The 23,884-nt window shown below is 40.6% G+C and overlaps 2 protein-coding genes across 2 annotated transcripts in view; one reads left to right on the top strand and one right to left on the bottom strand.

Annotated features, from left to right (window-relative positions):
* The window catches only part of LOC129839882 (zinc finger protein ZFP2-like), a 274,220-nt gene that overhangs the window by 76,707 nt on the left and 173,629 nt on the right, over positions 1 to 23,884 (bottom strand). The gene's annotated exons all lie outside the window — the stretch shown is intronic.
* Positions 3,868 to 18,651, top strand: LOC129839930 (zinc finger protein 3-like). Its single transcript, XM_055907654.1, has 2 exons — positions 3,868 to 4,477; positions 17,832 to 18,651. Exons 1-2 carry the CDS (start codon positions 4,096 to 4,098, stop codon positions 18,455 to 18,457), a joined length of 1,008 nt encoding a protein of 335 aa, XP_055763629.1. The 5' UTR covers positions 3,868 to 4,095; the 3' UTR covers positions 18,458 to 18,651.

Here is a 23,884-nt window from a genome sequence, read left to right as displayed (position 1 = left end):
GTGGAGTGGTAAACACCACCCCCGGCTCTACCAGGGGCTCTAGGTGGTCTCCCACAGCTCTGCTTATGTCATGTTCTGTGGCCTTGCTATTCCATTTCTTGACTGCCCCTGCAACAGAAGGATCGTGAGGCCCCGCTTTCACGGTCTGTATTCATACTGAAAATCAAGATCAAGCGAGCTTTTGCCCTTCTGCTCCACGGGAGGTTTCTGTCCTCCATTTAGTCATATTATATAAAACACTCAAAGTAATGGATATGGAGCATCTATGGCCTCAGTTACACCTGGCACCTAAATGTGACTTCTGTCATCTGATCACTCCAAGCTGCATTAGGTCTGGATGCACAAAAGTCACAATGTGCTCAAATTAGGTTTACATCTGCCAGGATGGGCATTGTGTTCGGAATTGCCAGAGTATCTGTGACCAACAGATGCATATCTCTATTCCCAAGGGAACATAAATATTTACCATCTAAACCATGTGTGAACTCTCACCTCTCTGGCTGTAGAAGTGTTCTTCCTAACCAGTCTCTCAATAGCTCTCAGACTGAGCTCCACCCTCACTGGGTCTTCAGAGGAGAGGAAGGCTGAGGAGGGATGGAAGGATGAATGGATCAGTCAGTCAATCAAGTCAGTAATATAAAGAGAGAGTTTATCATCTTAAATGTCTATCTCCCACCCATGGAGAGACCTTTATACTGTATCCAGTGTTAGGTAGGTTACTTTCTAAATGTAATCCGTTAGTTACTAGTTACCTATCTAAAAGTGTCATCAGTAAAGTAACTATAAAGTAACTCAGTAACGTAGTCTGATTACTTTCAGTTATTTTTTAGATTACTTTCCCTTTAAGAGGAAGATGGATTGTTAGGGAATTCTGCCCTATCTTCATACAGGAATCTTCTTTGATCTGAGGTTAGTTTGTTTAATAAGGATCTGGAGTTTACACTTACAGTAATATGCAAGGAAACACACTCAGTTCTCAAGATGGTGTTTCCCCTTTTTATCCCCTACTGAGGATCACCCCGCCCAGGGTGATGTCCCTTAACTTTAACACCATATAAGCTCATAATTAATAGTTGCTAATATAAAGATGTCCCTGCTAGGCGGAGTTCAGCATTTTGTGTTATTGGCAGTTAGTCTCCCAATCCTTCTTCCTCTTATTGCTATCATGTGTTAGGCAGAAGTAAGACAGGAACATAGTATCAACAGGAACTGAAAGTATAGTTTCAACAAACAGTCATCTGACTTTGGTACAGTTGACCTCTTCATGCACTTACATGGTGTCTACCACTGATTCTAATCTCAAAGCTAAAGCAAAACATTAATATATTAATTAATTGTACTTTTGTAATTACAGGTGTTCCTATAATGTACAGATATAAAATTCCTTTCAGGATGGAAGGTAGAATGGAACAATCAGTCAACAAGTCAGTAATATAAAGAGAGTGTTGATCTTAAATCTGATCTTGATGTAGATGGACATCTTAAATGTCCATCTACCTCCCATGGAGAGACCTACAGTGCATTTGGAAAGTATTCAGACCCCTTGACTTTGTCCACATTTTGTTATGTTACTGTAAGGGGTGCGTACTGGCGGCAGAGAAGTCAGACGCAGGAGAGCAAAAACGGTGTTTCCAAACGGCGCAGTTTAATAACAACAACAACAAAAAACACCGGAAAACAGAACAATCAAATAATGGGTGCATAACCCGACGCACACCAGGACAGACGTACACAAGCACTTACAATAAACAATCACCGACAAGGACATGAGGGGGAACAGAGGGTTAAATACACAACATGTAATTGATGGGATTGGAACCAGGTGTGATGGAAGACAAGACAAAACCAAAGGAAAATGAAAAGAGGATCAGCGATGGCTAGAAGGTCGGTGACTTCGACCGCCGAACGCCGCCCGAACAAGGAGAGGGACCAACTTTGGCGGAAGTCGTGACAGTTACAGCCTTATTCTAAAATTTATTAAACAAAAAAAATTCCTCATCAATCTACACAAAATACCCCATAATGACATCACAATACCCATAATGACATCACAATACCCCATAATGACATCACAATACCCCATAATGACAAAGTGAAAACATGTTCTTAGAAATGTTTGCAAATGTATTAAAAATAAAAAACTGAAAAACCTTATTTACATAAGTATTCAGACCCTTTGCTAAGATACTCAAAATTGAGCTCAGGTGCATCTTGTTTCCATTGATCATCCTTGTGCTGTGTGGGTCATCAAGGATCTCTCTGTACTTTGCTCCGTTCATCTTACCCTCGATCCTGACTAGTCTCCAAGTTCCTGCCACTGAAAAACATCCCCATGGCATGATGCTGCCACCCCCATGCTTCACCGTAGTGAGGGTGCCAGGTTTACTCCAGACGTGACGCTTGGCATTCAGGCCAAAAAAGTTCAATCAAGGTTTCATCAGACCAGAGAATATTGTTTCTCGTGGTCTGAGAGTCTTTAGGTGCCTTTTGGCAAACTCCAAGTGGGCTGCCATGTGGCTTTTACTGAGGAGTGGCTTCCGTCTGGCCAATCTATCATAAAGGCCTGATTGGTGGAGTGCTGCGGAGATGGTTGAAGGTCCTCCCATCTCCACAAGAGGAACTCTGGAGCTCTGTCAGAGTGACCATAGGGTTCTCCTTCTCCCCCAATTGCTCAGTTTGGTCAGGTGGCCAGCTCTAGGAAGTGTCTGGGTGGTTCCAAATTCTTCTATTTAAGAATGATGGAGGCCACTGTGTTCTTGAGGACCATCAATGCTGCAGAAATATGTTGGTACCCTTCCTCAGATCTGTGCCTCGACACAATCCTGTCTCGGAGCTCTACGGACAATTTCTTCCACCTCGTGGCTTGGTTTTTGCTCTGACATGCACTGTCAACTGTGGTACCTTATATAGACAGGTGTGAGCCTTTCCAAATCATGTCCAATCAATTGACTTTACCACAGTTGGACTCCGAACAAGTTGTAGAAACATCTCAAGGTTTGGTAAGATTTTGGCACTGTCAACTTTTAGAAGGTTAGTAGGAAAGTTAATTATGTAAACCACCTAAATATACTCACATTCACTGAACATTTAGTATTTGACTGAGAAGAAGAGGCCTGAAGTAGGAGGGATTACTAGAAACAAACTCGGTTTACCGTTTTATCTGTGGATTAATTGTCAGAGTAGAGGACATTGTGAATTTCAGGTAAAATAACAACTCCATGTTTATATACCAGGACAAATGAGCTAGCAACAGCAAGCTACCTAAATTGCCATGAATGTTTAATGTTTTTCGACCAATCCCACAATTAATATAGTTGGTTCAGAGTCCGTTTTGATATTTCAAACCTGATTGAGTGTAGATGGACAAAATTAACATGCTCGCGACAGCGCACGCGGGCAAACGCGTCCGGTCTTGTCAGCATGTAAAACGTTAGCCAGTTTGAGCTAGCTGCAGAGAGAGCATACAAACTCGGTAGGACAGAGTGAATTAATGTTACTGTTTAAATATATATAACATTATTTATTTATTTTGTTTGTTTTGTTTTAAAGTGTAGATCAATATGACGTTGATAAATAGTGCCTTGTGGGTAGTTTAGAAGATATCCGGAAGATAATAAATATGTAATAACGAGAAAACATAACTGTTTGTACGTATAGGTAACCAGATTATGACTGCTTCTACGTTACTATGTCTTTAACCACACTGTGTTGTTACATTGGTGGGTAAAAACTTCCTACCGTTAACTTTTTGCCTGAAAATAAAATATACATTTTACTCAACTGCGTTACCCACTCCAGTCAACAGATGACGGTCTGGGGATTTAAGGTAATGCTGCTAGTGTGACGTATAATCTAGTGGACGGGACGCTTCTTTCAACAGCAGCAACAGATAGTCAGCCACCTCGGTAGCTTGCTAGCCAAAATAGCGGAAACAATAAAGCTCTTTAGACGCTTTAGTATATATTAGCCACTGTGTTTTAAACCCACTTCAGCCATCTAGTTAGTTATCTGATTTAATCTCATATTTACGATGTTATTGGTCAGCTAGCTGGCTGATTAAGTTATCACTAGCCTAGCTAGCTAACATCCTCTACCATGAGGTCACTAAGCTGCTCTCCTCCTGCTAAAGAAGGGGTCTGCTGGATGGAGAAAGAAGCTCTGTGGCTGAACGTTGTCGTGAAAGAAGAGGAGGAGGAGGATGTTACAATACAAAAACAAGTAGAGGGTGAGGTTGTTACGGTGAAAGAAGAAGAGAAAGACGTTTCAGTGAAAGAGGAGGAGAAAGAGGAGGATGCTGTTTATGGAGTGAAAGAGGAGGAGGAGGAGATGACTGTCACATCCAAAAAGGAGGAGGAAGAAGAGGAGGAAACTGGATATATGGGCCCGGTTTCCCAAAGGCATGTTAAGGCATCCAATGGTTCCAACGATGAAGTTAGCTGTGAGATGGTTTTGGAAAACCGGGCCCTGAATAACACTAGTAAGTATTGTCTTAAAAACAGAGGAACAAACTCTGCAGTTGTTGAACTGATGTGTTGCTATAAAGAGGACATCTGCAATTGAAAATATTTGGACTTTTAAATTATTCAGACCCATTGACTTTCCCCTCATTTTGTTACAGCCTGATTCTAAAACGGTTTAAATATATATTTTTCCATCAATCTACACACAATGACAAAACAAAAACAGATTTTTAGACATTTTTGCTATTTTGTTTTTAAAAAATTACTGAAATCACATTTAATAAGTATTCAGACCTTTTTCTCAGTACTTTGTTGAAGCACCTTTGGCAGCGATTACAGCCTTGAAGCTTCTTGGGTATGACACTACAAGCTTGGCACACTTTGGGGACTGTGTGCTTAGAGTCGTTGTTCTGTTGGAAGGTGAACCTTCACCCCAGTCTGAGGTCCTGAGCACTCTGGAGCAGGTTTTCATCAAGGATCTCTCTGTACTTTGCTCCGTTCATCTTTCCCTCAATCCTGACTAGTCCTACAGTCCCTGCCGCCGTAGGGATGGTGCCAGGTTTCCTTCAGACGTGATACTTGGCATTCAGGCCAAAGAGTTCAATCTGGGTTTCAACAGACCAGAGAATCTTGTTTCTCATGGTCTGAGAGTCAGGAGACAGAATGCACCTGATCTCAATTTAGAGTCTCATAGGTTCTGTAACTAAGGTGTTCATGTTTTTTATTATAATAAATGAGCAAAAAAAAAAAAAAAGTTTAATGTTACCATTATAGTATATTGTGTGTAGATTAATGAGCAAAACATTTAATTGAATCCATTTTAGAAAAAGGCTGTAACGTAACAAAATGTGGGAAAAGTGAAGGGTCTGAATACTTTCCAAATGCACTGTATAGCCATTGATTCTTGAAGAATATAACACATGCTTCTACACCTGCATTACTAGCTGTTTGGGGTTTTAGTCTGGGTTTCTGTACAGCACTTCGAGATATTAGCTGATGTACGAAGGGCTATATAAAATAAACTTGATTGATTGATGCCTCATGAGCTTAGTTCAACTGTTTGTACCCAATCAGAACCCCAAATAAGCTTTTTTTACCCCAATGTTTAGAAACAATGTAAATCAACACTGTATAGCCTCAACATGGTTAAAACTATAATGTTGATATCATGGAAGGTCAGTCCTTGTATCCATAGGTCTGTCTATGAATTTGAGAGTAGTTACATTTCTCCAGCCCCATCATCTTATTACCAAAACAATGTCTGAATGACAGCTTTGTTATTGTTTCAACTGCAGATTGGTTGTTTGTTGTGTGGCTTTTTAAAGGGACAAACTAGTATTTAAACAGAAACAAAATGGTTGCCCAGATAATTGGTTTGGTAAACAGCTGAGGGATGGGGGGTTGGAGAAATGTAATCACTCTCAAATTCATAGAGAAAGCTATTGTAGCAGCTGTAACCCAACACCTTGCGACCTCATCAAGAAGTTCGGCCATCTTGCGTAACGGTTTTAAGGTGTTGGCTTGACTACTAGTATGTGTTTGTATTTGCCTTTAACCAAAGCCAGTGTGAAATCGTTACAGCTTTGAAGTTCACATTCAATGTTATATATATCTTTTTTTTATGGCACAAGAGACACCTGTCTGACCTGCGCCTGTCTTAGAGCTTCTCATATCTATTTTTTTTCTCCTCAAACAGGAAGTAAACAAAGTGTGTTTTTACATCCATTGAGACAATAGTTCCTCAGTGTAGCAGATTGAAACATCTTTCCTGCTCTCTCCCTTTTAGATAACCACTCAGCGTGATAAAAACAAATAACAATCCTCTGATCCAATGGAAACGTCATAAAATAGCCTGATTACTAATTATCCCTTGGCCTTCAGCTGTGTCTGTCTGTCCAGAGCTCACTGGGGAAGGAAACTCTGATGGCCCAGAATATTTAATACAATGTTACAAGTTCACTAGCACCAGCTTTGGGTCAGACCATGTTAATACATAGTTGATACAATGTTTCCAGTTCCTTGCAGACAGACCATGTTAATACATAGTTAATACAATGTTTCCAGTTCCTAGCAGACAGGCCATTTGTAGCCAACGTGATTTATAGGATATTTATTTTCATCAGGATATTTTCTACCTGCAGGTTGCAATGTTTTTATTTGTTGGCTTCATGTAGGATATTTTTACATAGTTGGCAATGGCAGTGAAAGTTACTTTTAGATTTGTATAATTTTAATTTATGTAGAATATAAATTAACCACAGAGAATGATTGAGATACAAAGACTATTATAAATTAAATATAACTGTTCCAGTAAAATGTGAATATGAAAATCATAACTGGCACCAGATCAGTAGAAATGGTCAGATAAATTGGCACTCCAAATGGAAAAGGTTGGCAGTGAAAGAGACTTTTAAATTGGTATAATTTTCATTCAAATAGAATATAGATTAACCACAGACAATGATGTTAAGATACAAGGACTAAACTCAGCAAAAAAATATCAAAATAAAAACAGTCAGTATCTGGTGTGGCCACCAGCTGCATTAAGTACTGCAGTGCATCTCCTCATGGACTGCACCAGATTTGCCAGTTCTTGCTTGGAGATGTTACCCCACTCTTCCACCAAGGCACCTGCAGGTTCCCGGACATTTCTGGGGGGAATGGCCCTAGCCCTCACCCTCTAATCCAACAGGTCCCAGACGTGCTCAATGGGATTGAGATCCGGGCTCTTCGCTGGCCATGACAGAACACTGACATACCTGTCTTGCAGGCAATCACGCACAGAACGAGCAGTATGTCTGGTGGCATTGTCATGCTGGAGGGTCATGTCAGGATGAGCCTGCAGGAAGGGTACCACATGAGGGAGGAGGATGTCTTCCTTGTAACGCACAGCGTTGAGATTGCCTGCAATGACAACAAGCTCAGTCCGATGATGCTATGACACACCGCCCCAGATTATGACGGACCCTCCACCTCCAAATCGATCCCGCTCCAGAGTAGAGGCCTCGGTGTGTAACGCTCATTTCTTCGACGATAAACGCGAATCCGACCATCACCCCTGGTGAGACAAAACCGCAACTCGTCAGTGAAGAGCACTTTTTGCCAGTCCTGTCTGTTCCAGCGACAGTGGGTTTGTGCCCATAGGCGACGTTGTTGCCGGTGATGTCTTGTGAAGACCTGCCTTACAACAGGCCTACAAGCCCTCAGTCCAGCCTCTCTCAGCCTATTGCGGACAGTCTGAGCACTGATGGAGGGATTGTGCATTCCTGATGTAACTCGGGCAGTTGTTGTTGCCATCCTGATGTTCGGATGTACCAATCCTGTGCAGGTGTTGTTACATGTGGTCTGCCACTGTGAGGACGATCAGCTGTCCGTCCTGTCTCCCTGTAGCGCTTTCTTAGGCGTCTCACAGTACGGACATTGCAATTTATTGCCTTGGCAACATCAGCAGTCCTCATGCCTCCTTGCAGCATGCATAAGGCATGTTCACACAGATGAGCAGGGACCCTGGGCATCTTTATTTTGGTGTTTTTCAGAGTCAGTAGAACGGCCTCTTTAGTGTCCTAAGTTTTCATAACTGTGACCTTAATTGCCTACTGTCTGTAAGCTGTTAGTGTCTTAACGACCGTTCCACAGGTGCATGTTCATTAATTGTTTACGGTCATTGGATAAGCATGGGAAACAGTGTTTAAACCCTTTACAATGAAGATCTGTGAAGTTATTTGTATTTTTACGAATTATCTTCGAAAGACAGGGTCCTGAAAAACTGACGTTTCTTTTTTTGCTGAGTTTACTATAAATGTTGGTTACCAATGTAATTAGAGCAGTCTGATATACCACGGCTGTCAGCCAATCAGCATTCAGGGCTCGAACTACCCAGTTTTTAATGTAGATTAACCACAGAGAATGATTGAGATACAAAGACTATTATAATTATTATTACTATTATAAATTAAATAAAACTGTTTCAGTAAAATGTGAATATGAAAATCATAACCGGCACCACATCAGTAGAAATGGTCAGATAAATGAGCACAAATGGAAAAGGTTGCTCACTGCTGGTATAGTCTATTACCAGAAACTATAGGAGCATAACGACTGCTGGTGTAGTCTTATACCAGAATCTTCAAAAGCACAACATCAGAATTTAGCAGCCGCGGGAGGAGGGGGGTCGGGAAGAGTTTATTTTTATTTTTATGGTTGGGCTGTCTTGAGTCATTTGTGTGTAATCACAGTGCTTAAAGCATCAGACAAGCTCAGTAGGTCCTACAGTAGGTCTATGTTGTTATTAGGTGAAGTTATGGGTCCTACAGTAGGTCTATGTTAGGTGAAGTTATGGGTCCTACAGTAGGTCTATGTTGTTATTAGGTGAAGTTATGGGTCCTACAGTAGGGTCTATGTTATTGTTAGGTGAAGTTATGGGTCCTACAGTAGGTCTATGTTGTTGTTAGGTGAAGTTATGGGTCCTACAGTAGGTCTATGTTGTTGTTAGGTGAAGTTATGGGTCCTACAGTAGGTCTATGTTATTGTTAGGTGAAGTTATGAGTCCTACAGTAGGGTCTATGTTGTTGTTCAGTGAAGTTATGGGTCCTACAGTAGGTCTATGTTGCTGTTAGGTGAAGTTATGGGTCCTACAGTAGGTCTATGTTATTGTTAGGTGAAGTTATGGATCCTGCAGTAGGTCTATGTTATTATTAGGTGAAGTTATGGGTCCTACAGTAGGTCTGTGTTATTGTTAGGTGAAGTTATGGGTCCTGCAGTAGGTCTATGTTGTTGTTAGGTGAAGTTATGGGTCCTACAGTAGGTCTGTGTTGTTGTTAGGTGAAGTTATGGGTCCTACAGCAGGTCTATGTTGTTGTTAGGTGAAGTTATGGGTCCTACAGTAGGTCTATGTTATTGTTAGGTGAAGTTATGGGTCCTACAGTAGGTCTGTGTTGTTGTTAGGTGAAGTTATGGGTCCTACAGTAGGTCTGTGTTGTTGTTAGGTGAAGTTATGGGTCCTACAGTAGGTCTATGTTATTGTTAGGTGAAGTTATGGCCGTGTGTAGATAAGGTCATTTTCATGTTTTCATATATTCTTAAAATACTTAATTCCCAACTATATCAACAGAGTGGGAAAGCGGCCGTGTTTTTGGAGAATTAATAGACTCTGCAGTAAATACAACCTGATAAAACATATGTCTCGTCCAGGACCATAGTCTACACAGACCGGAACGCTATAGCCAATCAAGGTTACTGACACCGGTCATATTCAGCAGGGTGTTGCGCATTAGTAAATTCATCAGTTATTCTGCACTCTCGTACACTCTGACGAGAGTGCTCTCAAATCGGGAATAGTTAGCCGGAGTGAATTTGCGAACGCCAGAGATATGCTAACTGGATAACAGCCATTCAAGTTATTGTTAGCTAACCAAATGACACCTGCATATCTGTGTGTAGCTACTGAAAAACAATATGAGGGGGGAATACTCAGTCTCTCTCCCACTCCGCCAATGGCATGGCATCCTCCTAGCAGCTAGCTAGCTAACGTCAGGGTCCTCCAATGGCATGGCATCCTCCTAGCAGCTAGCTAGCTAACGTCAGGGTCCTCCAATGGCATGGCATCCTCCTAGCAGCTAGCTAGCTAACGTCAGGGTCCTCCAATGGCATGTCATCCTCTTAGCAGCTAGCTAGCTAACGTCAGGGTCCTCCAATGGCATGACATCCTCCTAGCAGCTAGCTAGCTAACGTCAGGGTCCTCCAATGGCATGACATCCTCCTAGGAGCTAGCTAGCTAACGTCAGGGTCCTCCTCCAATGACATGACATCCTCCTAGCAGCTAGCTAGCTAATGTTAGGGTCCTCCAATGGCATGACATCCTCCTAGCAGCTAGCTAGCTAACGTTAGGGTCCTCCAATGGCATGACATCCTCCTAGCAGCTAGCTAGCTAACGTCAGGGTCCTCCAATGGCATGGCATCCTCCTAGCAGCTAGCTAGCTAACGTCAGGGTCCTCCTCCAATGGCATGACATCCTCCTAGCAGCTAGCTAGCTAACGTTAGGGTCCTCCAATGGCATGGCATCCTCCTAGCAGCTAGCTAGCTAACGTCAGGGTCCTCCAATGGCATGGCATCCTCCTAGCAGCTAGCTAGCTAACGTTAGGGTCCTCCAATGGCATGACATCCTCCTAGCAGCTAGCTAGCTAACGTCAGGGTCCTCCAATGGCATGGCATCCTCCTAGCAGCTAGCTAGCTAACGTCAGGGTCCTCCAATGGCATGGCATCCTCCTAGCAGCTAGCTAGCTAACGTCAGGGTCCTCCAATGGCATGACATCCTCCTAGCAGCTAGCTAGCTAACGTCAGGGTCCTCCAATGGCATGACATCCTCCTAGCAGCTAGCTAGCTAACATCAGGGTCCTCCTCCAATGACATGACATCCTCCTTTCAGCTAGCTAGCTAACGGTAGGGTCCTCCAATGGCATGACATCCTCCTAGCAGCTAGCTAGCTAACGTTAGGGTCCTCCAATGGCATGGCATCCTCCTAGCAGCTAGCTAGCTAACGTCAGGGTCCTCCAATGGCATGGCATCCTCCTAGCAGCTAGCTAGCTAACGTTAGGGTCCTCCAATGGCATGACATCCTCCTAGCAGCTAGCTAGCTAACGTCAGGGTCCTCCAATGGCATGACTTCCTCCTAGCAGCTAGCTAGCTAACATCAGGGTCCTCCAATGGCATGGCATCCTCCTAGCAGCTAGCTAGCTAACGTTAGGGTCCTCCAATGGCATGGCATCCTCCTAGCAGCTAGCTAGCTAACGTCAGGGTCCTCCTCTAATGGCATGACATCCTCCTAGCAGTTAGCTAGCTAACGTCAGGGTCCTCCAATGGCATGGCATCCTCCTAGCAGCTAGCTAGCTAACGTCAGGGTCCTCCAATGGCATGACATCCTCCTAGCAACTAGCTAGCTAACGTTAGGGTCCTCCTCCAATGACATGACATCCTCCTAGCAGCTTGCTAGCTATCTAGCTAACGTTAGGCTCCGTGTTTTTTAGCTTGTTACTACATACATAAATACGCTAGCCTATTAGCCACGTTATGACTGAATTGTGATCATTGCACTTGCTAATTTAATTTGTAATGTGATTCACAGCCTTAGTTACATTCATCTGTTTTTGTCCAAAATATTGAGTCATTGAAACTGAAACAGTGCATCCCGAATGGAGGCAGCAAACAATGTACCAGACCAGCTGTGATTTACAACCTGATAGCAATATGTTTTGGGACCACCAAGAAATGTATTGGTGAATTATAATAATTATCCATTGAACTGCATCCATCTATTCTGCCAACAATGCCTTAGTGTACATCATGGAATGGTGAGTCCAATAGAACCTAGTTTTAAAAACCTCATATAGAGTTGGTTTTGTAGCATAAACTGGGCATTTTATATTTTTGACTGATATTACGATTGTCTGTTTGTTTCATATCTGCAAAGTAGTTAAATCGCTTTCAGTTCCACTTTAAAGGAGTATTCTACAGGGTTGACTGATCGAAGTTCAGAAGGAGAGGTTATAACACTATATACTGTAGTTCGGAGAGGTTATAACACTATATACTGTAGTTCAGAAGGAGAGGTAATAACACTAGACTGTAGTTCAGAAAGAGAGGTTATAACACTATAGACTGTAGTTCAGAGGTTATAACACTATAGACTGTAGTTCAGAGGTTATAACACTATAGACTGTAGTTCAGAAGTTATAACACTATAGACTGTAGTTCAGAGGTTATAACACTATAGACTGTAGTTCAGAGGTTATAACACTATAGACTGTAGTTCAGAGGTTATAACACTATAGACTGTAGTTCAGAGGTTTTAACACTATAGACTGTAGTTCAGAGGTTATAACACTATAGACTGTAGTTCAGAAGGAGAGGTTATAACACTATAGACTGTAGTTCAGAGGTTATAACACTATAGACTGTAGTTCAGAGGTTATAACACTATAGACTGTAGTTCAGAGGTTATAACACTATAGACTGTAGTTCAGAAGGAGAGGTTATAACACTATAGACTGTAGTTCAGAGGTTATAACACTATAGACTGTAGTTCAGAGGTTATAACACTATAGACTGTAGTTCAGAGGTTTTAACACTATAGACTGTAGTTCAGAGGTTATAACACTATAGACTGTAGTTCAGAAGGAGAGGTTATAACACTATAGACTGTAGTTCAGAGGTTATAACACTATAGACTGTAGTTCAGAGGTTATAACACTATAGACTGTAGTTCAGAGGTTATAACACTATAGACTGTAGTTCAGAGGTTATAACACTATAGACTGTAGTTCAGAGGTTATAACACTATAGACTGTAGTTCAGAGGTTATAACACCATATACCGTAGTTCAGAGAGGTTATAACACTATATACTGTAGTTCAGAAGGAGAGGTTATAACACTAGACTGTAGTTCAGAAGGAGCGGTTATAACACTATAGACTGTAGTTCAGAAGGAGAGGTTATAACACTATATACTGTAGTTCAGAGGTTATAACACTATAGACTGTAGTTCAGAGGTTATAACACTATAGACTGTAGTTCAGAGGTTATAACACTATAGACTGTAGTTCAGAGGTTATAACACTATAGGCTGTAGTTCAGAAGGAGAGGTTATAACACTATAGACTGTAGTTCAGAAGGAGAGGTTATAACACTATAGACTGTAGTTCAGAAGGAGAGGTTATAACACTATAGACTGTAGTTCAGAGGTTATAACACTATAGACTGTAGTTCAGAGGTTATAACACTATAGACTGTAGTTCAGAGGTTATAACACTATAGACTGTAGTTCAGAGGTTATAACACTATAGACTGTAGTTCAGAGGTTATAACACTATAGACTGTAGTTCAGAAGGAGAGGTTATAACACTATAGACTGTAGTTCAGAAGGAGAGGTTATAACACTATAGACTGTAGTTCAGAGGTTATAACACTATAGACTGTAGTTCAGAGGTTATAACGCTATAGAATGTAGTTCAGAAGGAGAGGTTATAACACTATAGACTGTAGTTTAGAAGGAGAGGTTATAACACTATAGACTGTAGTTCAGAAGGAGAGGTTATAACACTATAGACTGTAGTTCAGAGGTTATAACACTATAGACTGTAGTTCAGAGGTTATAACACCATATACCGTAGTTCAGAGAGGTTATAACACTATATACTGTAGTTCAGAAGGAGAGGTTATAACACTAGACTGTAGTTCAGAAGGAGCGGTTATAACACTATAGACTGTAGTTCAGAAGGAGAGGTTATAACACTATAGACTGTAGTTCAGAGGTTATAACACTATAGACTGTAGTTCAGAGGTTATAACACTATAGACTGTAGTTCAGAGGTTATAACACTACAGACTGTAGTTCAGAGGTTATAACACTATAGACTGTAGTTCAGAGGTTATAACACTATAGGCTGTAGTTCAGAAGGAGAGGTTATAACACTATAGACTGTAGTTCAGAGGTTATAACACTATAGACTGTAGTTCAGAGGTTATAACACTATAGACTGTATTTCAGAGGTTATAACACTATAGACTGTAGTTCAGAAGGAGAGGTTATAACACTATAGACTGTAGTTCAGAGGTTATAACACTATAGACTGTAGTTCAGAGGTTATAACACTATAGACTGTAGTTCAGAGGTTATAACACTATAGACTGTAGTTCAGAGGTTATAACACTATAGACTGTAGTTCAGAGGTTATAACACTATAGACTGTAGTTCAGAAGGAGAGGTTATAACACTATAGACTGTAGTTCAGAAGGAGAGGTTATAACACTATAGACTGTAGTTCAGAGGTTATAACACTATAGACTGTAGTTCAGAGGTTATAACGCTATAGAATGTTGTTCAGAAGGAGAGGTTATAACACTATAGACTGTAGTTTAGAAGGAGAGGTTATAACACTATAGACTGTAGTTCAGAAGGAGAGGTTATAACACTATAGACTGTAGTTCAGAGGTTATAACACTATAGACTGTAGTTCAGAGGTTATAACACCATATACCGTAGTTCAGAGAGGTTATAACACTATATACTGTAGTTCAGAAGGAGAGGTTATAACACTAGACTGTAGTTCAGAAGGAGCGGTTATAACACTATAGACTGTAGTTCAGAAGGAGAGGTTATAACACTATAGACTGTAGTTCAGAGGTTATAACACTATAGACTGTAGTTCAGAGGTTATAACACTATAGACTGTAGTTCAGAGGTTATAACACTACAGACTGTAGTTCAGAGGTTATAACACTATAGACTGTAGTTCAGAGGTTATAACACTATAGGCTGTAGTTCAGAAGGAGAGGTTATAACACTATAGACTGTAGTTCAGAGGTTATAACACTATAGACTGTAGTTCAGAGGTTATAACACTATAGACTGTAGTTCAGAGGTTATAACACTATAGACTGTAGTTCAGAGGTTATAACACTACAGACTGTAGTTCAGAGGTTATAACACTATAGACTGTAGTTCAGAGGTTATAACACTATAGGCTGTAGTTCAGAAGGAGAGGTTATAACACTATAGACTGTAGTTCAGAGGTTATAACACTATAGACTGTAGTTCAGAAGGAGAGGTTATAACACTATAGACTGTAGTTCAGAAGGAGAGGTTATAACACTATAGACTGTATTTCAGAGGTTATAACACTATAGACTGTAGTTCAGAGGTTATAACACTATAGACTGTAGTTCAGAGGTTATAACACTATAGACTGTAGTTCAGAAGGAGAGGTTATAACACTATAGACTGTAGTTCAGAGGTTATAACACTATAGACTGTAGTTCAGAGGTTATAACACTATAGACTGTATTTCAGAGGTTATAACACTATAGACTGTAGTTCAGAAGGAGAGGTTATAACACTATAGACTGTATTTCAGAGGTTATAACACTATAGACTCTATTTCAGAGGTTATAACACTATAGACTGTAGTTCAGAGGTTATAACACTACAGACTGTAGTTCAGAGGTTATAACACTATAGACTGTAGTTCAGAGGTTATAACACTATAGGCTGTAGTTCAGAAGGAGAGGTTATAACACTATAGACTGTAGTTCAGAAGGAGAGGTTATAACACTATAGACTGTAGTTCAGAGGTTATAACACTATAGACTGTAGTTCAGAAGGAGAGGTTATAACACTATAGACTGTAGTTCAGAAGGAGAGGTTATAACACTATAGACTGTAGTTCAGAAGGAGAGGTTATAACACTATAGACTGTATTTCAGAGGTTATAACACTATAGACTGTAGTTCAGAGGTTATAACACTAGACTGTATTTCAGAGGTTATAACACTATAGACTGTAGTTCAGAGGTTATAACACTATAGACTGTAGTTCAGAGGTTATAACACTATAGACTGTATTTCAGAGGTTATAACACTATAGACTGTAGTTCAGAAGGAGAGGTTATAACACTATAGACTGTAGTTCAGAGGTTATAACACTATAGACTGTAGTTCAGAGGTTATAACACTATAGACTGTATTTCAGAGGTTATAACACTATAGACTGTAGTTCAGAAGGAGAGGTTATAACACTATAGACTGTAGTTCAGAGGTTATAACACTATAGACTGTAGTTCAGAGGTTATAACACTATAGACTGTAGTTCAGAGGTTATAACACTATAGACTGTAGTTCAGAGGTTATAACACTATAGACTGTAGTTCAGAGGTTATAACACTATAGACTGTAGTTCAGAGGTTATAACACTATAGACTGTAGTTCAGAGGTTATACCACTATAGACTGTAGTTCAGAAGGAGAGGTTATAACACTATTTTGTAGTTCAGAGAGGTTATAACACTATAGACTGTATTTCAGAGGTTATAACACTATAGACTGTAGTTCAGGGGTTATAACACTATAGACTGTAGTTCAGAGGTTATAACACTATAGACTGTAGTTCAGTAGGAGAGGTTATAACACTATAGACTGAAGTTCAGAACGAGAGGTTATAACACTATTTTGTAGTTCAGAGAGGTTATAACACTATAGACTGTATTTCAGAGGTTATAACACTATAGACTGTATTTCAGAGGTTATAACACTATAGACTGTAGTTCAGAGGTTATAACACCACAGTGGTTTTCTCTCTCTGTTGTGAAGCGGATTTATAATTGTAACGGCTGTCGCTCTCCTCATCCTCAGACGGGGAGAGGAGAGAAGGATCATCAGACCAAAATGCAGCTTCAGGGAAATAAGCCATCTTTATTATAAATACGACGAAAAACGAACACGAACTATACTTGAAATGATACAAAATAACAAACGACGTAGACTGACCTAAACATGAGAACTTACATAGACACGAAGAACGCACGAATAGGAAACAGACTACATAAACCGAAACAGTCCCGTGTGGTACGAAATAACATACAGACACGGAAGACAACCACCCACAAACAAACAGTGAGAACACCCTACCTAAATATGACTCTTAATTAGAGGAAAACGCAAACCACCTGCCTCTAATCAAGAGCCATACCAGGCAACCCACAACCAACATAGAAACATATAACATAGACTGCCCACCCAAAACACATGCCCTGACCAAAACACATAAAAAACAACATAAAACAGGTCAGGACCGTTACAATAATAACCAGAATAATAGGCCCCGTGGATGTAATTTCTGGTTGCAGGAAGACGACAGGCAGTCACCCAGAACATTCAAATAAGCCTTACAATTATAATCCAATAGTATACAATAGTGGTGTGAAATACACTCATAAGCAACCTGTAAATGGAGGCTATTTTTGCGGTCAGCCTATGAGAACTCCCCTGAGTTTTCCCCCACGGTGGTGAATTAGTGAATAGACACAGAACTTAATGTGAGTTTCCCTCAGTAGCACTCCTGATCTTTCTCTGTAATATTCAGAATACTTTGTGAAAAACCTAAATCTTCGCTCATCATTTTTGCTCCAGGCAGATATACTACATCCGTAACTAGCGGTTTCTGCTTTAGCAGGGACGAGTTTCTGCTTTAGCAGAGAGGAGTTTCTGCAACCAAATTGTGTGCACATCGCCCTCGTACGGCAACTTTAGAAAACACAGAATGAGGCTTATATTGGTGACCAAAAGTCGTCTGGCACACTGCTTAGAGTTTCAGCAACTTTTAAAACGTATTTCTAGCCTACAATCATCCACTTTACTACTAAGGTGAAAAAAACAAGACTAAACATGTCTATTGTTGCTCACTTGACATGTCTTATTAAGACTATTGTCAATTAAGTTTGTACACAACATCATGGCCATGAGTCATGACCTTTTAGCTAAAATAAACAGTGGATTTCTGCTACTGGGGCCTTTAACCTTCTGTCTGACTTTGTTGTTCACACAGGAGAGAGGCGTGACTATCGTGGATCCTCTGGGGAGCCTCAACAACATCATGAAGCTGGCGAGGCAGAGAAGACTCTCTCCACATCAGAACATCTCAAGAAACAGCAGCGGAAACGCACAGGGAAGACATCTCACCGCTGCTCTGACTGTGGGAAGAGATTCACCTCTTCAGCAGACCTCAAAAGACATCAGAGAATCCATACAGGAGAGAAACCTTATAGCTGTGATCAATGTGGGAAGAGATTTACTGATCTAAGCAGCCTGAAAAGACACCAGAGAATTCACACGGGAGAAAAACCTTATAGCTGTGATCAATGTGGAAAAAGTTTTAATGTTCCAAGCAGCCTGAAAACACACCAGCGAATTCACACGGGAGAGAAACCTTTTAGCTGTGATCAATGTGGGAAGAGTTTTGTTTCATCTAGCCAGCTGACTGTACACCAGAGAATACACACAGGAGAGAAATGTTATAGCTGTGATCAATGTGGGAAAAGTTTTGTTTCATCTAGCCAGCTGACTGCACACCAGAAAACACACACAGGAGAGAAATCATATAGCTGTAATCAATGTGGGAAGAGATACTCTGGTAAAAGATCTCTGATCAGACATCAGAAAATACATACATGAATGAGTTGTTTCATAATATCAATAAAAATGTCTCAATGTAGAACCCTAAACATTTTCACCCTGTTCTATTGATATCAGTGTGATATGAAGACTAGCCTCATCAGGGGGAAAATCCAGGTTCTGAAATGAAAGAGAACAATTACAAAATACAAACAAATGTAAATTAAGTGATTAACAAAAAGTGTTGCGTTACACTAATCTCGTCTGTGACCCACTTGAATCAAAATGTAGCTGGCTGTTTTCAAGATGTCCTCTAACCAGGGATGTACAGTCGTGGACAAAAGTTTTGAGAATGACACAAATATACATTTTTCACAAAGTCTGCTGCCTCAGTTTGTATGATGGCAATTTGCATATACTCCAGAATGTTATGAAGAGTGATCAGATAAATTGCAAAGTCCCTCTTTGCCATGCAAATGAACTGAATCCCAGAAAAAAATGCATTGCATTTCAGCCCTGCCACAAAAAGACAAGCTGACATGTCAGTGATTCTCTCATTAACACAGGTGAGTGTTGATGAGGACAAGGCAGGAGATCACTCTGTCATGCTGATTGAGTTTGAATAACAGACTGGAAGCTTCAAAAGGAGGGTTGTGCTTGGAATCATTGTTCTTCCTCTGTCATTCTTGGTTACCTGCAAGGAAACACATGCCATCATCATTGCTTTGCACAAAAAAGGGCTTCACAGGCAAGGATATTTCTGCCTGTAAGATTGCACCTAAATCAACCATTTATCGGATCATCAAGAACTTCAAGGAGAACGGTTCAATTGTTGTGAAGGCTTCAGGGCACCCAAGAAAGTCCAGCAAGTGCCAGGACCGTCTCCTAAAGTTGATTCAGCTGCGGGATCGGGACACCGCCAGTTCAGAGCTTGCTCAGGAATGGCAGCAGGCATGTGTGAGTGCATCTGCATGCACAGTGAGGCGAAGACTTTTGGAGGATGGCCTGGTGTCAAGAAGGGCAGCAAAGAAGCCACTTCTCTCCAGGAAAAACATCAGGGATTGGACAGCTGAGGACTGGGGTAAAGTCATTTTCTCTGATGAAGCCCCTTTCCGATTGTTTGGGGCATCCGGGAAAAAAGCTTGTCCGGAGAAGACAAGGTGAGTGCTACCATCAGTCCTGTGCCATGCCAACAGTAAAGCATCCTGAGACCATTCATGTGTGGGGTTGCTTCTCAGCCAAGGGAGTGGGCTCACTCACAATTTTGCCTAAGAACACAGCCATGAATAAAGAATGGTACCAACACATCCTCCGAGAGCAACTTCTCCCAACCATCCAGGAACAGTTTGGTGACGAACAATGCCTTTTCCAGCATGATGGAGCACCATGCCATAAGGCAAAAGTGATAACCTAGTGGCTCGGGGAACAAAATATTGATATTTTGGGTCCATGGCCAGGAAACTCAGAGACCAATTGGTACACTCTGATTTACCACCCCAAGATATTACTGAACAACGTCTATTTGTGCCCCCTACTGGATGGAAATTACAAGTGTAATGGCTGTGCTCAATGCAATGGCACTTATAAATGTAGATCCTTCAAACATCCACAAACAGGGAAATCAATCCCAATCAAAGGTGTTATTACGTGCTCCACTAAGGCAGTTATTTATCTGATAACTTGTCCTTGTGGTTAAAATGATGTGGGTAAAACAAAGCGTGAATTAAAAGTACGTATCTCAGAGCATCGTAGCACCATTAGGTCCAAAAACTTGACTTACCCAGTTGCGGCCCACTTTTTGGAAGCAAACCACTCGATTTCGTCTCTGCGTAGTATTGGCATCGAACATGTCACCCTCCCTAGGAGAGGGGGTGACCTTGATAATTTATTGTTAAAACGAGAGGCTGCCTGGATCTTTAACTTAAAGACCCTTGCTCCCTTCGGTCTCAACGTAGACTTTGATCTGAAGCCATTCTTGTGATTATTGTGACTTTGCCATTGTAATTATTTGTAAACTTGTGTAGTCTAAAATGAATCTATGAACGTATGCTATCCATTAGTTTTTTTGTATGCTGTTCTTTGTATGCCATTTTTTATATTTGAGAATTAACCAATGATATTAGGCCACACTTGGCCATGATTACAGACACCTGTGTGTCTTTTGACACTATATAAACGAGTCATCCCGCATTGTTTGTGATTATACCCTGATGAAGACAGGTTGGCTGTCGATGTTGGATATAAACATTTTGTATCTGAGCTCCTAGAGTGTGCGGCTCTCCTTTATTTTCAAGTTTTCTACTCCGCTAGCCAGCACCTCGCCTAAATAGGTGTGCATTTATTTTTCTTCAGGAAACTCCCCAGATCTTAATCACATTGAGAACTTGTGGTCAATCGTCAAGAGGCGGGTGGACAAACAAAACCCCACCAATTCTGACAAACTCCAAGCATTGATTATGCAAGAATGAGCTGCCATCAGTCAGGATGTGGCCCAGAAGTTAATTGACAGCATGCCAGGGCGGATTGCAGAGGTCTTGAAAAAGAAGGGTCAACACGGCAAATATTGACTCTTTGCATCAAATTCATGTGATTGTCAATAAAAGCCTTTGACACTTATGAAATTCTTGTAATTATACTTCAGTATTCCATAGTAACATCGGACAAAAATATTTAAAGACACTGAAGCAGCAAACTTTGGAAATTAATATTTGTTTCATTCTCAAAACGTTTGGCCAAGACTGCACACATTAAACCCAGATTCCGTGTTGTTTTTGAGCTGTTTTAACAGGACGTGCAACTGTAACAGTATAACTTTAAACCGTCTCCTCGCCCCGACCCGGGCGCGAACCAGGGACCCTCTGCACACATCAACAGTCACCCATGAAGCGTCGTTACCCATCGCTCCACAAAAGCCAAGGCCCTTGCAGAGCAAGGGGCAACCCTACTTAATGTCTCAGAGCAAGTGACGTAACTGATTGAAATGCTACTAGCGCGTACCCGCTAACTAGCTAGCCATTTCACATCCGTTACACAACCTAATCTCTCCCCTCTCGTGCAATGAGTGATGACAAATAAGTGTTACGTTTCTCTTCGTTCTGGGGACCCCTACATTTAAATGCATCACTCCCAAATGTAGCTGACTGTCTTCTGCAGGTTGTCCTCTAACCAGTGAGGTAAAATATATCTCCCATTTCCATGTGTTTTTTTAGTTGTGTTAGTTTCAACAGCACGTACAACCTGATTTCCCCCCTAATCGATTTATTGCCAGTTGTCAAAACAACAGGGTTTTTGGTGCTTGTGCAATTTATAAGATGCTCGTTTATAAAAATGAAATACAAGTAATATAATTGCTATAGTGGCAGATGTTTGTGTATTTTGCACATGTTATGTTTAGGTTTTCAATATATCACAAACTGTTTCTGCATATTGGTTTTTGATTTGGACACGTTAAAACTGTGTTTTGACATTGGGGCTATCCCACCTAGCAGAATGTTGTTGAAAAGAGACAATGCCCGACGTTCAATATATGTTCGGTTTTAAAAATATATTTTCAGGTCGTTGTTTCAATGACTTGAAAACAACTTAATTTCAAGGTACTTGCAGCCTAAACACATGGACGCAGTATAATACATTAGTCTATAATCAATTTTATTAACAATCCTACATCACTCCAGTATTTATTGACTACATTCAAGTGCTAATTGTCTTTATTCCACTACTGAAGAAGCATGACTCAAATCACCTCATATTTCAAACATTCAGCCTGACAAAAGATAATTTTTTCTCATAATTAATTCATTAATAGAATATTGCTAATACATATTAACTAAATGATTGTACATTTGGTTTTGTTATTTCATCATATTTACATTTCATATAACATTTAAATAAAGCTTGATTTAATTTCAACATATTGTAAAACAAATTAACCCTATGACTGACCAATCAGACTACTACAAAATCAATGCACAAATATGTGCAAAAGCAACATATATCTTGGTCCATCTTAATATGAAAATAGTTTAGTATCACTTTTCAACCAACCCAGTGCATTTTTGTTGAAAATGAATTTTTTTGAAATAATACATCAAAGGATTCAACTACTGAAACGAAAGGTCAGGGTTCTATGGCTGCAGGCAGAACAGCAGAAACTGGATCAGCAGCACAACAGGGTGGACTGGGGACAGCCAGGAGTCATCAGACCAGGTAGTCCTGGGGCATGGTCCTAGGGCTCAGGTCCTCCTAGAGAGAGAGAGAGATGGGAGAATTCGAGGGAGCATACTTACGTTCACACAGGACACCAGACAGGAGAATTGTGTGACCTCTCACCTCTCTGGCTGTAGAAGTGTTCTTCCTAATCAGTCCCTCAACAGCTCTCTGACTGAGCTCCACCCTCACTGGGTCTTCAGAGGAGAGGAAGGCTGAGGAGAGATGGAACGATGAATGGATCAATCAGTCAACAAGTCAGTAATATAAATTGTGTTAACCATCTTAAATGTCCATCTCCCACCCATGGAGAGACCTATATACTGTATCCAGGGTTGGGTAGGTTACTTTCTAAATGTAATCTGTTAGTTACTAGTTACCTGTCTAAACGTGTCATCAGTAACGTCACTGTTGGATTCCCGAAACTCTGTAATGTAGTCTGATTACTTTCAGTTACTAAACCTTACCATAAATAATTCTAACCTTTCTCCCGAGTGGTCTAAGGCACTGCATCACAGTGCTAGCTGTGCCAATAGAAATTCTGGGTTTGAGTCCAGGCTCTGTCACAGCCGGCCGCGACCAGGAGACCCATGGGGCGACACACAATTGGCCCAGCGTCGTCCGGGTTAGGGGAGGGTTTAGCCGGCAGGGATGTCCTTGTCCCGTTGGAAACGACAGGCTCTGGTCTATCTTGGGTTAGTTGTAGAAATATTTTGAGTAAAAGTAAAGATACCTTATTAGAAAATTTAAAGTGAAAGTCACCAAGTAAAATACTACTTGAGGAAAAGTCTGAAAGTACTTGGTTTTAAATATACTTAAGCATCAAAAGTAAAAATAATTTCAAATTCCTTCTATTAAGCAAACCAGGGATGTTCTCTTGATGTGCGTGAATTGGACCATTTTTCTATCCTGTTAAGCAATCAAAATGTAACGAGTACTTTTGGGTGTCAGGGAAAATTTATGGAGTAAAAAGTACATAATTATCCTTAGAAATGTAGTGCCGTAAAAGTTGTCAAAAACATAAATATTAAAGTAAAGTACAGAAAAACAACTTAAGTAGTACTTTAAAGTATTTTTACTTAACTACTTTACACCTCTGGGTGTGGCTGACGCTAGTGCATTGTGGGCGGGTTATATACAATCTCTTATTTTATTATTATTAATTAACAACAAATCAATACAGGAAGTACATGTGGGAACACAAGTATATATAAATCATATGCAAAGAACAATTGGGCTAGGGGGTACAATATAACATTACACAAGGACCTTAAGGGACAT

Source organism: Salvelinus fontinalis, chromosome 40, assembly GCF_029448725.1.
Source record: "Salvelinus fontinalis isolate EN_2023a chromosome 40, ASM2944872v1, whole genome shotgun sequence".
Taxonomy (NCBI): Eukaryota; Metazoa; Chordata; class Actinopteri; order Salmoniformes; family Salmonidae; genus Salvelinus; species Salvelinus fontinalis.
This window is presented reverse-complemented; position numbering and strand designations above follow the sequence as displayed.

Coding starts and splice junctions, on each gene's coding strand:
- LOC129839930 (XM_055907654.1), top strand. CDS start 4,096: ATGAGGTCACTAAGCTGCTCTCCTCCTGCTAAAGAAGGGGTCTGCTGG. Junction 4,478..17,831: donor CCGGGCCCTGAATAACACTA/GTAAGTATTGTC, acceptor TTGTTCACACAG/GAGAGAGGCGTGACTATCGT.